We start from the raw sequence: 18,364 nt of genomic DNA on the forward strand, positions 1-18,364 counted from the left end.
TTATCATGATTTAGATTCTTTATGATAAAGTCTCTCAGATTATGTTATGTATCATAATTTTAAGGAGCTACTCTTATAATCATTAAATTCTCCATGAATGATTCAGTATTACCAGATTCTTATTGTTTCTACGATTAGCATGTTTTCCATTGGGAGATAACTTAGCATCAAGTGGACCTTGGGATGAAGCTCACTTCTTAGTAGAGGCATGGGACCTTTACTAGCAATTCCTTTATCCCAAAACTACGTGGCCCCGCCCTGTAGGACTTAGTCTTTTCAGACTTAAACTAGTGGATCCACCTTATGTCAGACTTGTGGTCCTTATCTTGGCAAGTAGGGCACTCTCTTTTTGGTGTGTGAATACTACACTAAACTCCATGTTGTAGCTCACATGGTTTATGTCGGTTCACGGTATCTCTCACATATGTTATGATTTTCAGAATATTGCATGATCTTGTACTATGTTTTCATAATCATATCATCAATTTTCATATTATGTTTACTTGGTCTTAACATGTTTTATGGACTTATCATGTTATAATGTCATGTTTATGCATTTTCCAATATTTAGTACATTCCAAGTACTAGTCACATACTTTTCTGCCTGTATTGTTTCATAATATAGGTCCTACTGCATCTTATCAAGCGCGTGCTTAGTACAATCTCTTATCAGCCTAGCACTATTTAGGTGAGCCCTTATGGTTCGAGGACATACCAATTATAAGTCCTTATGTTCATTCAAACTTTTCTTCAGTTTCAGATTATTTGAGTGAGCTAGACTTGTCAACTAACATATGTTAGAGGCTATTTCAAACATTAGTGTTTTCACAGATGTGTGTTGTACTTAAATTTCTCTTTTATGCTATGTCTAGGCATTCAACTTTATTCCGCTTTTCATGTTATTTCAGTTATGTATGTCATCTTAGGGTCATGCTATGCCATGGGGTTAGCTTGGGGCCACGTCTAGGGGGTAGTCTAGGGTCATGACACTCCTTCATGTGTAGTTTGCAATGTATCACATACTTGTTTTGCATTATTGCATGAAGACTGACTATAATCATCAGGTCCAATGCCACAAATGAGAACCTTTTTGGCTTTGACATATTCTTTGGGACTTCCTTGATGTCTTCATCAGCGAACTCATCCATTGTCTTTAGACCGGTTCCTCTCCTGTTGTCATCCTTGGACATCGAGATCTTTTGACCTTGTTCAATAATATTCCATGGCTCTTGGTCATCTCCCCAACAAGAAAGTCTTGCATCCCGACCTTCCATCAACCGTAATACTTTCCATTAAAGGATGGTGGCCTTGTGGTCGATTGTGCTTTAACTCATGGTAGTACAACCATATTTAGTCTCTCAAGGTGTTAGCCTTTTTCTTTTTGTGAAACTTGTAGCATTGTATTCCTCAGCATTTAGGGCTATGTTGGCCACCTCCAAAAGTGTTAATTACATAGAAAGACCAACAAAAAACAGGACTACTTACAAAGCTCCTATGAAATCCACTAGTTGAATTTCTTCTTCTATGTTCATTTCTTTACACCAAAAAACTAAAGTGGTAATTACTTTCCATTTAATCTTCTCTGTAGTGCATTCTTTCCCTACAAAAATTCTCTGATTTCTCTCCTTCAAAATGCTCCACCAGATACAAGCAGGTACGGTTCTCCATCACCTCCTCTGGCTTTTACTACCTCCCCTTCAGACCCAACAAATTAGTAGGTCTACTGTATGTTCTGGCATAATCCAATTTAGACTCATTATATTGGTAAATAGAGCCCATACTTTGTGTTGTTACTTTGCAGTGGAGAAACAGATGATTGTTGGTTTCTAGGGCCTCTTTACAAAGATAACATCTTGAGGCAATATGTCCCCTCTTTTGAAGATTATCATGTGTCAGGCAAGCTCTCCTAGTTACCAACCACGTGAAACACTTCACCTTAGTAGGGGCTACACTCTTCCATATGGCATCCATGGCCCTGATTTCTTCCCCGCAATTGTGGCTAGATCCTTTTATACATTCTGTTCACAAAGAATTGACCGTCAGTATGATGCCTCCATAACAATTTATCTGTTTCCAGATTTGTGCCAGGAAAATCTCCAATCAAAGCTAGCATACCCGTTACCCACTCTATTTCCTTATCATTAAGAGATCTCCTAAAGAGCAAATTCCATCCTTGTGGGGACCAAACCTCTTGTATTTTGCTGTCAGGATTCAGGCAAACGGAAAACAACCTAGGGAATAAATTTTCCAAGGACCCTTGACCAGTCCAGTCTTCCTTCCAGAACAGAGCCTTATTTCCTCGACCAACCTTCATCCTTACATTGTCTCTGAAAGCCAGCCATAGGTTTCTTATAGTCCTCCATACTCCCACACCATATGTTTCTGTCATTTCCTCTCTTCCTCTAAACACGATTGATCTTCCTGACCAAACTTGTGTTGAATGAGTTCCTTCCATAGAGCTTGATCTTCCAAATTGTATCTCCACAACCATTTGGTGAGTAAGCTATTGTTGTGTACCTTTAGGTTTCTTACTCCCAAACCCCATATCTTTTGCACTGTTGAACCGCCATCCATTTAACTAAGTTGTAGCTCTTCTCAATCTTGTTACCTTGCCAAAGGAAGTTTCTCCTCAATGAGTCTATAGCTTTAACTACCTTGCCGGGAATCGGAAAAAGTGACATCACATATGTTGGCAAAGAGTCTAAAACAGAATTAATCACAGTGACTCTTCGCCCCAAGGATGAATTGAGATTTTCAAAGTGCCAGTCTCCCCTCTGATGTTTCTAGTACATCATCCCAGATGCTAACTGCTTTATGCTTAGCACCCAATGACATACCTAGATAAACGGTAGGCAACCTCTCTATTTTGCACTTCAATATATTAGCCAAAGCTTGAATCTATTGGACCTCTTTAATAGGAAAATGCTACCTTTCCTCCAATTCACCTCAAGTCCAGAGCATGCCTCAAAAATTACCAGAATAATTCTGATGCGACAGGTGCTTTATCACAAGCACACAATCTTATCCCTTCTAGCACCTCATCCTCACTGAATTCTCTAGATAACCAGCTCCGCTCCTCCATTGTTATTCTCTGTACGTTTAGAATATTTAGTGAGACTCTCCAGTTTTCTACCTCCTTATTCAAATGGTGGTAAAAATCCACAATAGAGTTCTTGATTTCCGCCGGCTCAGAGGATAACTCTCCATAATCTTTAATGACTCAATGGTGTTGATTCTCTTGTGAGTTGTTGCCATTCTGTGGAAATACTTCATATTTTTATCGCCATTCTTGATCCACTGAATTCTGGACCTCTGTCTCCAAAAAAATTCTTCATTTTTTGCCACCTCCTCGTATTCCATGCTCAAGTGTATCTTTAGAAGCTGTTTATCACCAGTAAGACATCTAGTCTCTTGAGTAAATTCCATGTCCCTTGTCTGACTCAAAATTTGCTCCTTCCTTGCCTTCCAGTTCCCCGTTCCTCTCTGCTCCATTCCTTCAGTTTTGTTTTAAGCAACCTCAACTTAGTAGCTAGTTGTAGTCCGGTCTTCCTAGCACTTCAAAGGAGCTCCACCATTCATGAACTTTACTTTTGAAACCCTCTATATTAAGCCACCACTTTTCAAACTCAAAATAAGATCTCCTGAAGGCCTTATCCCCACAAGTCAAGACAATGGGATTATGGTCAGACCCCAAGCTAGGCAGAGTACACTGCCTAATTTGGAGGAACATTTCATCCCATGGCAACGAGTATAAAAATCTGTGAATCCTGGAGGCATTTCTATGATTTGCGCCTCCTCTCCAAGTGTATGAGCCTCGAAAGAACCTGCTTTCATACTATTTCTTATTTTATGTTTTCACTTTGGTATCGAATACGCAGGTTCTTCAGTTACTATGCAAGAAGTAAATGTGGCACAAATAATCAAAACAATGACTTTTACGTGGTGAACTTCTCTTTCTCGGGAGTCAACATCCATGACCTACCCCTTCAGCTTTTCTTCAACTTTCCACTAAATTTGTGCTACTTTTTTAGGCCACAACTTTTTAACCAAGGGACTACTTCATAGACCTTTCCCCTATACAAATCTGCTAATTGTAATTTTTAGCTACTTCTTTCTATACTTTACCAGTCTTGAAAACCCTAACAATTCAAACGCCTAATACAAATTTTCTATAAATGTGAAAGCTTACAATTTAAGCTCAAAGAATCAAACTTGAGTAACTGTAGTGATAAATCTTGATAGGAATTCTTCACACTACAAGTTGACTCTGTCTGAAATGAAGTCACTGAGAATAAATTTTCTCTTTAGATGTTCACTTCTTGTTCTGTGGTTGTCTTCGATGGCATTAATACAATGCTTTGTATAGGAGTAGGAATGACCTCTTCTTGTTCTCCTAATCCTTGAAGAATAGTTCAAGAATCCAAGAACCTAATCCAAGAAAGATTTGATTCCCATTTGTGCATCAGCCAACTTTGTTTTCTCCTATTTTCGGTGCTCTTTCCATGTGTGCAAATATGGTAAAATTTCCATATTGATTTCTTTTATTTAATACATGTGATATAGCCATAACCCCAATTCCTCAAGGAATCCCTCATACTCTTAGAATCTCCTATTTTCGATGCTCTTTCCATGTGTGCAAATATGGTAAAATTTCCATCTTGATTTCTTGTTTTTTAATTCATGTGATATAGCCGTAATCCCAATTCCTCAAGGAATCTTTCACTCTTAGAATCTGCTTTGCGCCTGATTAGCAGTTTTCTGTTTTTCTGTCGTCTACTGTGAAGGACTTGGTTTCTTCACCTCTTGCAGTGTATTTATATAGTTAGCTCTTGCAGTAGACATGTTAAGGAATTGATTCTTTAGTAATTGTTTGTCATAAACAATACTTGTTCTTATTTGATACATGTCACTGCCTGAGGCTACCCTTTTGACGTAACACGGGACCTAGGATCACGAGTGACAAGTTAACTCTCTGTCTGGCATAAACTGAATATGACGTGTACTGTCCGGAAGCTAAAACAACGGATATCTGATATGGGGACAAAACCCAATAGTCTCAATGTAAAGATACTAAGAGTTGAGTAATAATTGAAACAACCGTTTAATAGCTCACATTGATCTATTGCTATGCCTAAAAGCCTAGGAGCCCCAGCTAACTCTAACATAACTGAAAACTGAAAGTTAAGGCTAAAATGGAAGCATGTCTATTGTACTCGAAATATGAGCACTCACCACTGAGTACCTGAACCTACATCATGAAAGGATGTAGCACAGAGTATGCGTCAGTATTTGGAAAATATACTGAGCAGGATATAGATACTAAGTTGAATAACTATATATAAGTTTAACCAAGTATAACTGAGAAATAACATAAACTAAGTAAGAATGTCAATACAGAAACATAATCGAAAAGCTAAGCTGATTGCAATGACCCAGTACTAATCATGAGAATAACATGTTGAACTGAAATGTTGAAGTCTATACTGAAAACCCGGTCAAATGCACCGAGAGTCTTGACTGTGGAAGCTACTATTAATCGGCATAAAATCACGTGAGCTAAATGTGGAGTTCTATGTATACGCCCGACGAGAGGACCCAATATTCCTTGCCAGGGTATAAAGGCATGGCTAACGTGATCACTAAATCTGATGCCCAACAAAAGGGACTTATAATTCTACGGGGGCATGTAATTCTGGGAGTATGAGGGTACGCTAAACCCTAGTCCAACTTGGTGCTAAGTCTACTCCCAATTGAATATGTATAGGACAGAAATGTAACAGAAATACTGAATAGCTCAAATACTGACATGCAATATGAGAATGCCACATATATGTAAATGATAATGTGACATTTGAAATCTGGAGCATGACTATATGTTTAACTGACCTAGCAGGTATAATTAATGAACCAAGAGAATTTATACAAACTAGGGTATTTATACAAACTAGGTTTTTGAGTTTCATACAAGGAATTAAGCAAACTTTCCCAAAAAAAAACTAACATTTAGAGTATGGATTATATAGCAGCTGAAATCATAATAATTTCTAAAGATTTTACAAACCCTAGGTCTAAACAAGCTTTGTAGAATCAAGGAACTGACTGAATTCTAGGGACCTAGTAGATGAAAGGAACCCACTAGTGAAATCTCACATACCTGGTGATGAAATCTACGGAGGAAACCTTTGGATTTCGGGTCTGAATCTTGAAGAACATTGTTGCGTGTTCTTGTTCTTGGGAGGTTTGCCGACTTTTTCCTCTTCTTTTTGCTCTGAGTTTGGATGATTTTTGGAGAATGAGGGTGTTCTGGATAAGTCTGACTAAGTTATTAAGCTTAAACTGAGTAAAACGGCGTGGTTTAGGCATAAAAGACGTAGTTTAAATGCCCAATGCATAGGTTAAATATGACGAGTTCCACCTACTATAGGTTTGACGGGCCGTCAGTTGACCTACCAACCGTCGGTTGGAGTCATCGTTCAAGCTCTACGCGACAAGGCTTTACTAAAGCAAGCATAACTTTTTACTCGGATATGGGATTTTAGCGAACTGGTGGTGTTAGAAAGAGGATTCAATTATCTTTTATTTGATAGGTCATGTGCCACCTAATTCATTTTGTGCTAAAAGATATGACCGTTTTTGAAGTTGACCCAACATCCATTTCCCTCCAATCGGCTACTGACCCTCACCAACGGTCAGACCTACGGTCCGTAGGTCTAACCACGAACGGTACTTGTCGACCGTGGGTTGGATAAGAGACCATCAAAATTTGGACCTTAGCGATGGAACCCCACCTGCGATCCGCGGTTCTACCTATGGTCCGTGGGTGGTTTCGTCGGTACTGGCACCAACTTTTTGAAAACTAGGATTTTCTTCATTTTAAGATCCGAGGTGTTAAATGTAACATCTGGATCTTGCATCATGTTTGTTATGCTTCTTAATCATCAAAAGTCTATGTGTGGAAAAGCTCACTGCTCCTAGCTCAACAGATAAATTGACGAGTACCACTCTACGTACAATTTAGAAACTGTCTCCATATATCATATCCAACGGGTTCGTACATGTTCCCTGTTCTCTTTCCAATTCATATTGTGCAAATTCCAAGTGGTCTTCTTTTATTTACCCTTTCTCTTTTAATTTATGCGGTTAATTCTCTTATTTATGAATGAAATTTAGGTTTTCTACTGTACAACACTACTAAAACATTTTTGACAACTTCCAGTTGCACTCTTATTTTCTAAAAACTGAATAAACAACCTGTGATTTCATGTTATTATAGATTTTTAAATATATATAATTCTACAAAGATTTACTAGTCAACAATGAAACAACTATTTATAATTTACTATAATTCTTTTTTATATGGTGTGAACAATCTTTTCACCAGTTTTGTCAAAAGCAACGGTGTTCTTAACAATCTTAACACTGATGGGGCTTAAAGCGCAAACCGCACTTAAAGCGTGTGCTTCACTAAAAAAAGTGCACTATGAAGATATATATAGTGCTTATAATGAAGATTGGTTTATCAAAATATATGTTGCTTATATATTCTACTTCTAATCACTAAAATAATATTCTTCCATATCATCTTCCTCAATAGGGTGATTCTCATTGGTATCAGTATCACTAGATTTATAGCCTTCAATCTCTTCTTCCCTGATTAATCTGAATCAACCTCATTTTCTATGTCAATACGTGGAGCTTGGGAGCTTGAGGCGTTAGTTGTAATAACTTCCGATTGTCTCTTTTGTCACCTTGTGTATGTCAACAAATCCTCACTGCTCGACGCTCTTGAAACATCACCCCAAGTTAAGTTGTCATCACCAAAAAACCAATTCATTTTATGCTTGGATATTAATACCCATCTTCCCAACCAACCATTCATTACTATCGTCAATTTTATCCAACGAGATTGGATCGATGACACTCCGCAAGTCATAACGAGCTTTTAAAGCACGATTATACTTAACAAACACTAAATCATTCAATCTTTGATGCTCCAATCTGTTTCTTTTTTTTTGGTATGAGTCTGTTGCATTGGTTAGTGTTAGTAAATTAGTCTAATTGATTAACTATGCAAAGAAAAATTAATAAATATGATGTACACTACTACGAGTACTTAGTACTTACATGCTCAAACACACTCCAGTTATGCTCACATCCAGCAGAACTAGCCGTTAAACCCTAAATTCTAATGGCTAATTTTTGGAGATTGGGAGCTGAATTACCATATAAATTCCACCATTCAACTGTAAAAAGTGTTATGTAGACATCATTATGTATAAGTTATTACCTAAGTACTACGTAGGAAATATTTAGTGAACTTTTAAACCTAAACTAAATAATTAAGAATGTTAATGTTATTGTATATTTGTATTCACTTACCAGGAGATCTTGTCGTTCTAGCTCTTTTTGCAATAGGAAGGCCAAATTGTTGTTCCAACTCTTGTGTACAATGGTATCTCTGATATGATCTTGTCTTGTACTTTAGTGCTTGGAACCAATTTTTCAATACAAGCATACAACCCATTTGTTATTTTTTGACAATTCCCAATAGCTGGATTTTGAAAGAAGAACTCTGGATTTAAATAATGTCCAGCAGCATGCAATAGATGATGCAATTGGCATTGCCATCTTTCATCAATAATCTTAAAGATATCTTTATATTTTGCAGCATTCCCTTCAAATGCCTTTGCAATAGCCTTCTTAGCTCTATCCGCGGCTTCTTAAATGTACCCCATGGCAGGTTTTTTCTCATTATTAGCTAATCACAACACTTTAACAAGAGGCCCCATTATCTTCAAAATATTAGAAACCTGACTCCAGTATGATGCTATCAAGACAGTATGTGTTGCAGTTTTCCCCCTTGATAACTTAGCCCACCTACTAATCACCCATTTGTCAGATGTAAACATTACTCGCAGATTTGTTTTTTGACAATGCAATCGTTGCAAAGTCAGAAAACTCATTGCGAATCGAGTAATCCCACATTTCACCAATTCTTTCTTTTTAGTGAAATCTCTCGTCATATTTAAGACTCCTGATTGTCCATAAATGAAACCGATAAGGGCAATTGCTTTTTAGAGGGCATTCTTGATGATAGGAATCTTTTCTATGTCTTTTAACATAAGATCTACACAATGAGCTGCACATGGCATCCAAAATATGTGTGGTCTTTTTCTCTGTAACAGTTCACCTATAGAAAAAATGGGTAAGTAGATATGTTAAAATTTAGAAATCAAAACTTTGACCGATAATAGTAAACATAAAACATAGATTTTTAAAGCAATGAATTCTTACCAGCCAACACAAAGTTGATACCATTATCACTTACAATTTGAACCACATTCTGTTCTCCAATGCGTTCCACATATCTGTCTAGCAATTCACATAACTTCTCTCTCCGGTCTTAACAAGTGAGGAAGCATCAATCGACTCAATAAACACAGTTCCATGTGGAGCGTTCACCAAAAAGTTTATCAAAGTTCTCTTTTTTTATCTGTCCAACCATCTGCCATAATTGAAGTTCCATACTTAACCCATTCTTCTCTGTGTCTGTTAATAATCTCATTGGTCAACTCAACTTCCTTCCTAAGTAATGGAACTCTTAATTCATGGTAGCTTAGAGGCTTCAAGTTTGGACCATACCTTCCTATAGCCTCAACTGCTTCCTTAAATCTTTTTGAGCGCGCTACATGGAATGGGATCCCATTATCATAAAAGAAGCGAGCTACTTTTTGAATCGTCATTGCTCTTGCTTCTTTATCACATGAGTCTTTTATTTGTTTGCCTCAGTGTTCCACGCTTTTGTAGAAATATATCCATACGTAGGTACCTTTCCTTTGGCCTTTCTTATTAGAGCCACTAGGAAAGCTTCCTCTGCCGCTTTTCTTATGATGATCTCTTGGACTTCATCTTCTCCACCAACATTGTCTTGATAATCAAACTCATCAAATTCGGGAAACTCGTTAGCATATACTTCCTTTCTCATTTTTTTCTCCATGTAATTTTTCAGTTCCTTTCTAACCTCCTCTGGGCATTTATACACTTTGCTGCATTCCTAAAGTTCCCGATCAAATGTTGTTTTGCCCGATTAATTCCCCTCGTGGTTGTTTTTCCACAAAAATTGCACGTGAGTCTTGTAGTGTCATCAGGGACCTTAAGTAGTTATATTTCCAACCAGGATCCCTTCTATTGCCTCAAGACAAGTCCTCTCAATTTCTACTTCTGGAAAAAAAAGTTATAATATAGCTGTTATAATTTCTAAATAATAAATAATAGTACACTACAAGAACAAAGAAAGGGGACACTAGTGACTGGACAAGTTCTTCATTATTTTTAAGCTGAAACAAGAAAAAGCATAAAGAATTTTGCATGCAAGCAAATAATGAAATACAACAACTACATATATATATGGGGTCCACCACTATGGTTATATATCTTTGTTATCATCCTATTACAATTTCCAGGTGTTCAATTTTCTTTGATCATTTTTAAAGGCAAGACACCTCAAGTCATAAGTTATTAAACAAGGAGTCAAGGTCAAGTGTCCAATATTTCCATTTAAAAAAAAAAATTCTATAAATATGAAAAGATTATGAAATATTTAAGCATCAACAATTTATGAAATCACTAAAAACTAAAAAGTAAGAAGAAGTAAGAGAAAGATACCTGTGTATTTGCTTGGTTTGTTGCCTTGTTCTGCCAGAGGAAGGGGAAGAAGAACATATTGTTTTTTTTGTGCCGTAGGCCTTCTTATAATACTTCTTCTTCTTCTTTTTTTTTTTTGTCTTTTAGAAACTCTGTAACTTCCCGTTAATTGCAGTCTAGTGAAGTTGTGAACTTGGACAGACTCTTCTAATAATTTAAAAGGACCCTTTTTTAAACTGATTTTTTTAAAAAAATAGAAGGGCCCATTGACACATGGGCCTCGCCTTAGGTCATGCTAAGTGGCAGATGGTATCTGCGCCTCGCTTTTGTGCTTAGGCGCGCTTTTAATTTCACTGCGTTTTCACGTTGAGTATAGATTATTAATTCTTGCAAAATTACTCTCAAAAGAGAAAATATGACAAGACCATGTAGTATTACTGTTTTTTTTTGGTCGAAAAGGATATATTTTATATATATAGTTAAAGGTTTACCATTACGTCAGTACTAGTACTACTAAATACCAAACGGTTGCCAAAACGAGCTAACTTATTACATGCTAACTTATTACATGTAGACCATAATATAAGTTTGCTAGATAGTGCTACACCAAGATCAGCTTTCAGGTAATCCTTTACAGCTTCCGGAGGAGATAGTAACATATGCGGTTGGTTGGGCAATGTCAGCTTCTCACCTATCTTAGACAAAACATCAGCTACCATGTTTGCTAGGCGAAAATTATGGCGGACCGTCGGATTCCCCAACTTCTTCAACATTGACCTGCAGGACATAATAATAGAATAGTAAGTTTGAGGTGTGTCCTCTAAAAAGTGCAAAATTTCAAGAAAGTCTGTCTCAACTTCTAAAGGAAGGAGGTGATGAGTGAAGGCGATGTGAAGACCAGTAAGAAAGGCCTCAATTTCAGACATGGTATGGTTGTGGCAATGAGTTCGATTGTGGAAGCCGACCATCCCATCCCCACTCGAGTTACAGAGGATGCCCCAATGCCTCCTATGCCTTTTTTTTTAGAAGGAGCCATCAGTGTTCAGTTTATAAAACCCGAAAGGGGTAGAAACCAGTAGTATTACTCTTTACTCTTAGTTTCCAACTCTTATTGCCTTGTTCCATCTTGAAATTGCTTGGACTTTATTGTTGTGGTATTCTTTCTTCTTTTTCTTCCTCCATAAAACTGATTTGATTGCCACTGAAATCTGATTACACATGGAGGGCTAGGCCAAGCCTTCTATAGAGATGTATACATATGTCAAAAACCAAAAAAGATAGCACAAAACAGTGGCAAAGGAAAAGCTTCAAAGGAAGCTCATATTGACTAGGCCTAGCCTTCTATAGAGATGTATACATATGACAAAAACAAAAAAGGTTAGCCCAAAACAGTGGCAAAGGAAAAGCTTCAAGGAAGCTCATGTTGGAGCCTTCTCAGTTCTCATCTTGACTCAAAATGATGGGAATTGCGATCTATCGGTAGTTAGCAAACCTCTGATGGCTGTTGGTAAGTCTGTATACTGTGTATATACCTTAATTACACCAGTACTATGGCTCATAGAAGCCAATTTTTCCGCTACTTCGTTAGCTTTTCTAAAGAAGTGCCTGGTAATCACTCCATGTTCTAGTACTATTTTCTTGATATGTACCGTAAGCAAAATAGAACTAATATATTAATGTCACTGAGAATTTTCTTCGTGCAGATGATCACTTTGTTTTTCTTTAATATGCATCTTAATTAACTTTCTGGACTTTTCTATGTAGTTCTAAGTAGGAATAAACTATTAGGAATCTGCTTTTGAACTGCAGTAAAATTACTGCCTATGTTTTAAGTAAGACTTAGTCAATTAGTTGTTAGTCTTGCTTTCCTATTATTTAGGAGTTGTTTAGTGACTGCTAGATCATGTGTTATTATTTTTACTTTTCATTCTAGGCTTTTATATATCTAGTCTAAAGCATTAGTAAAATAATTCTTCTTCGGCTTCAATTATGTTCTCTTCCCTTCTTTATGTTTTAGGTGCAGACTTTGATTTCCCTGTGTTATTGAACTTAAATATGTTTTTTTTAAACCTTCAATTGGTATCAGAACTTTATTTCTTAAGGGACCTGTATGTGTGGGCGCCAATCAGATTTGGTGAATACCATGAACGGAGAAGCAAGTTTTTCTTCAATGGTACCACCAACTTTTGGTGGAGAAAGTTATCAAATCCGGGTCTGTTAGAATGCAGGCATATCTTGAAGCTTTGGATCTCTAGGAGGCTGTAGAAGATGAATACATCATTGCTCCCTTGCCAAACAATCCAATGATGACACAAATAAAAAATCACCATGAAAGGAAAATTAGGAAACAAAGGCAAAGGAATGTTTATTTACTGCAGTTTCATCCACTTTCTTCACCCGTATCATGTTTCTGAAGTAGACAAAAGAGGTATGGGATTATCTTAAAGCTGAGTATGAAGGAGATGAGAGAATTTGAGGGATGCAAGTGCTGAATTTAGTACGTGAGTTTGAGCTGCAAAAGATGAAGGACAGTGAAACCATAAAGGAATACACTGACTGACTTCTTAACATGCCAACTATGTCAGATTGTTGGGTTCCACTTTTAACGATTCAAGGATTGTTGAGAAAATCCTTGAAACGGTACCTGAAAGATTTGAGGCGACCATTACAACCTTAGAAAATACTAAGGACTTGTCCAGTATACACTAACAGAGCTCTTAAGTGCCTTTCAAGCACAAGAGCAACGACGTGTTATGAGACAAGAAGGAGCTGTCGAAGGAGCTTTACTTGCCAAGTGTCAAGATGATGGATGATATATGAAAAAGAAGAACAAGAAATACCAACCAACAGATGGAGAAGGTGCAGAACGCAACAACAAAAACAAAACAGGCAGCTTCAAAGGAAACTACCCTCTTTGTAAGCATTGCGGCAAGATCGGACACACACCTTTCAAGTGTTGGAGAAGGCTTGAAGCTAAGTGCAGTAAGTGCAATCCATTTGGGCATGGAGCAATCATTTGTAAGAACAAAACTCAGCAGCAGGATGTAGATGCTTGAGTTGTAAATGAACAGGAGGAGGATCAACTATTTGTTGCATCATGTTTTGCAAGCAATGTTTCTAGCGAGTTGTGGTTGATTAATAGCGGATGCACAAATCGTATGACTCATGATAGAGAACTCTTCAAAGAATTGAAACCTACTCGAGTTGCAAATGCTCGAACAGGCCATGGTGGTCACATTCCAGTAAAACGAATGGGAACTATTGCAGTTGAGACACAAGCAGGGACAAAAACAATAACAAATGTTCTTTATGTACTGGACTTAGACCGAAACTTGTTAAGTGTTGGTCAATTGTTAGAAAAAGGTTTCAAACTTTATTTTGAAGATAAGTATTGCTTGATCAAGGATCCCTCAAGGCAGGACGTTTAAAGTCAAAATGAAAGGAAAAAAATTCTCATTAGATCCATTTGAGGAAGAGCAAATGTTGTATTCAGCAAAAGAAAATGTCGCTGAGTTATGACATAAGAGACTCGGGCATTATCATTATCAAGGGCTTGTCAAGATGCAAAAGTTGAAGATGGTGGAGAGCTTACCTGATCTGGAAGAAAATTCAACTGAATGTCACGCCTGCCAATTTGGCAAGCAACACAGAAAGTCATTTCTAAAATCAACCTTGATAGCCTCACAAAAGCTATGAATAGTTCACACTGATGTCGCAGGGCCTCAAAGAACTCCATCACTACAAGGTAGCATCTATTACGTTCTTTTCATTGACGATTTTACAAGAATGCGTTGGATTCTTTTCTTGAAATTAAAGTCAGAAGTTGTTGGTGTATTCTGGAAATTCAAGAAATTGGTGGAAAATCAAGTAATTGTAAGATTCAAGCTTTGAGTTCTGATAATGGGAAGGAATACACTTCAACGAAATTTGATTCGTTCTGTGAGGAGGCCGGTATTGTGCATCAGCTTACAACACCATACACACCATAACAAAATGGTGTTAGTGAAAGAAGAAATAGATGGATAATGGAGATGGCCAGATGTATGTTGCATGAGAAGGAGTTGCCCAAGATATTCTGGGCAGAGGCAGCAAATACCACAGTTTTTATGCAAAATCGACTTCCAACAAAAGCTTTGAAAGATAAAACACCATTTGAAGCTTGCTACGGGTTTAAGCCTTCACTAAGTTTTCTTAAAGTGATTGGTTGTGTCTGTTTTGTGCATGTTCCTCATGTTAAACATGACAAACTTGACAAGAAGGCAATCATAGGATCCATGTGGGTTACAATGGAGTTTCTAAAGCCTACAAGTCCTATCATCCTCAGACATGAAAGATAACAATTACACGAGATGTTCATTTTAGTGAGAATGAACAGTGGGACTGGAAGAACTCTCAGAAATCAGGAAGAAGCTCTCTAGAAGCAAACATCAGCCCTCCTGAAGAGCAAGAACAGTGGCAACAAGAACTAGAAGATAATCATCAAGTCAAGGGGAGAAGATTGTTGTCAGATATCTATCAGAGGTGTAATTTCGCCATCTATGAACCTGCTGGTCCCATAGAAGCTTTGCAAGACCCAAAATGGAAGAAGGCAATGGAGGAGGAGATCTCCATGATTGAGAAAAATAAAACTTGGGTGATAGTCAACAAACCTGAAGATAGAAAAGTCATTGGTGTGAGATGGGTCTTTAGAACAAAGTTAAATGCAGATAGTTCCATCAACAAATACAAGGCGAGGCTTGTAATTAAAGGATACGCACAAATTTATGGTGTTGATTACTCTGACACTTTTTATTTTGTTGCAATATTACACAATCAGATTGCTACTCGCAATAGCAGCACAAATGGAATGGAAGGTGTTCCAACTTGATGTCAAATCAACTTTCTTAAATGGCATACTGGAGGAGGAAATGTATGTTGAGCTACCATCAGGATTTGTGAAGCACGGTGATGAAGACAAAGTCTATCTGCTAAAAAAGGCTTTGTATGGCCTAAAGCAAGCACCAAGAGATTGGTATAATAGTATAGATGATCATCTGTTAAGCTTGGGCTTTGAAAAAAGCTTGGGCTTTGAAAAAATGCTTGTCTGAATCGACTCATAAAGACACTGATATCCTTATTATGTCTTTATTATGTCACTCTATGTTGATGATCTTCTGGTAATAGGAAATAATACAAGGTTGGTTGAGGAGTTTAAAGAAGAAATGATGAAAGTTTTTGAAATGGTAGATCTTGGTCTTATGACCTATTTTCTTGGAATGGAGATCAAGTAAAGCAAAAGTGAAGTGTTCATTTGCCAAAAGAAATACGCAAGGGAAATTTTGAAGAAATTTCAGATGGAGGAATGCAAGTCGATGAGCACGCCGATGAATCAAAAAGAGAAGCTCTGTAAAGAAAATGGAGCCAACAAAGTTGATGAAGGTTATTATAGAAGCTTGATGTATCTCACTGCAACAAGGCCTGATATTTTATTTGTTGTAAGTCTCTTATCTCGTTTTATGCACTGTGCAAGTGAAATGCATTTAGGAGCAGCAAAAAAAAGAATATTAAGATATATCAAAGGTACTATTGACTATGGTGTGAAGTTTGGGAAGTGTCCAAGCTTCAAGTTACTTGGATTCTCATATAGTGATTGGGCTGGATCCGCAGAAAATATGAGAAGTACCTCTTGCCATTGTTTCAACGAATATTCTCTTAGTCATCTAAGAAACAGGAAATGGTTGCACAATCAACTGCAGAAGCTGAATTTATAGCAGCAACAGGAGCAGTAAACCAAGTCTTGTGGCTTAGAAAGATCATGTATGATTTACATTTGGAACAGAAGGAAAGTACTATCATTCTTGTCGACAACCAGTCAGCTATTGCAATCTCAAACAGTCCGGTGTTTCACGAGAAGACCAAGCATTTCAACATCAAGTTCTATTTCCTGAGAGAAGTGCAGCAAAGGGGAGAAGTGAGTCTAGTCTACTGCTAGTCTGAAAACCAGCTAGCAGATCTGTTTACTAAGCCTTCACCGGTCAGTAAATTCGAGCTTCTTAGACAGAAAATTGGAGTTTGCAGTATCCAAAACAAGGAGGAGTGTTAGGAATTTGCTGTTGAACTGCAATTTTACTGCCTATGTTTTAACTAAAACTTAGTCAATTAGTTGTTAGTTTTGCTTTCCTATTATTTAGGAGTTGTTTAGTGACTGCTAGATCATGTGTTATTATTTTTACTTTTAATTCTAGGCTTTTATGTATCTAGTCTGAAGCATTAATAAAATAGCTCTTCATCTGCTTCAATTCTGTTCTCTTCCGTCTTTATATTTTAGGTGCAGACTTTGATTTCCCTGTGTTATTTAGCTTAAATAGGTTTTTTAAAACCTTCAATAACTGATGATTGAAGTATCACAGGACCAAAGTCGTGCTCTGGATATGATCCAAAATGACCCGGAGCTCTCTAGCCTGATGTTGGTTCAGGCACCCCTTGTTGATGTAGAGATCAGAGGTGTGCCAGCTCTTCAGTTTTTAGGGGACATTGTCTGGAAATAAAGAAAAAGAACTTGACACTGCATCAGCTAATCAGGTATCATTCTTGTAAGTTGTATTGACTATCCATTTCGTGTGATTTTTCCTGTTTACCGATGATGCTAAAATGTCATTCTAGAAGTTCAGACAGTAACCATTGGATAATCTCCTCTGCAGCATAGCTTAGTTGTCTCTGGGAATTATTGCTACTTTGACACAGCACTATTGCATTGGGTCTTGTCCTTTTATTCTATCTTTGAGATGACAGAATGGACATTTCTTTTGTTTGTTGCATGTATAAACAAAGTGTTAACTCAATATGATATCCTGGGATTGTGATGGAAGTGTCAAATGGATGCACATATGCTACAGCCTTATCATTTTCTTTTGCTAAAGTTTTTCTTATTATAATCTGCACTTATACAAGCTTCTTTTTCTGAGTAATACAGATGTTTCCAGTCGCATTTGGCAACAAACTGCATTGATGGACTATGAGCACCCAAGCCTTTTGATGGTCTTGCTCTTACTAGTAAACACTAATACATGCAATACTCATGTTATTTTACTTAAGTATACACAGTGGGAGTTTCCTTGGGACGAGTCAACAAAAATGGGGCTGAAAAGAATTATTTGTTTTCATATCAGTGACTTGACATTTGAAAATGAAAAAGAACGTGGCAAAGAACTGGTGGAACAAGTAAACTGGACGTCAGTCTCCCGTTTGTTTTTTTCTTCTCTTGGGACATAGTGAACTTGTTTTGTTGTATAAAATGGGCTGTACGATGCTTTTATTTTGTGGATTTCGAAACAGCTAAGAAAAGGCTTGTGACTGTGTATATAGATATGCTTCTGCCTTTATGTTCTGTCAAACTCGGTATACTAGATTTTTCTAGTTCTAATATACAAGTGAAATATACTACAACACTTGCCTTACACCCCAGATCCCCCTGCCCTCTGCCTCAATTTTTTGTCGAAAGGCATTTCTGTACTTGTAACTCGGTTGACTGAAAGAGAGTTCTCTTTTCCATTGTTTTTGGGTCTGGAGATCATTTCATTAAAAATCAAACAAATGGTGGAAGCCCAGTCTATACAAAAAGAAAGGAGATCTGGCCCAAAATTAGACTCAATCCGAAATAAGGAATACGAAAGATTTACTAAACAAAACAAATATCCGAGCTTTGTAATAGCGTATTTGGTACTCTATTATTCTCCTCGCC

The 18,364-nt window shown here is 37.3% G+C and overlaps 1 protein-coding gene across 8 annotated transcripts in view; it reads left to right on the plus strand.

Moving 5' to 3' along the window:
- Positions 1-18,069, plus strand: part of LOC101255085 (ATPase GET3B) — a 28,752-nt gene extending 10,683 nt beyond the window's left edge. For 6 of the 8 annotated variants that reach the window (XM_019213526.3, XM_019213527.3, XM_069297113.1 and 3 more), the window contains 2 exons: positions 17,034-17,205; positions 17,597-18,069. In XM_019213526.3, the coding sequence (XP_019069071.1) occupies positions 17,034-17,171 (138 nt within the window). In that variant the 3' untranslated portion in view covers positions 17,172-17,205; positions 17,597-18,069. Of the gene's footprint in view, positions 1-17,033; positions 17,217-17,596 lie in introns of all 8 variants that reach the window. The other 2 variants (XM_069297114.1, XM_026030688.2) reach the window with 1 other exon arrangement.
- Positions 18,070-18,364: the final 295 nt, after the last annotated feature.

This window comes from Solanum lycopersicum, chromosome 4 (genome assembly GCF_036512215.1).
Source record: "Solanum lycopersicum chromosome 4, SLM_r2.1".
NCBI lineage: Eukaryota > Viridiplantae > Streptophyta > Magnoliopsida > Solanales > Solanaceae > Solanum > Solanum lycopersicum.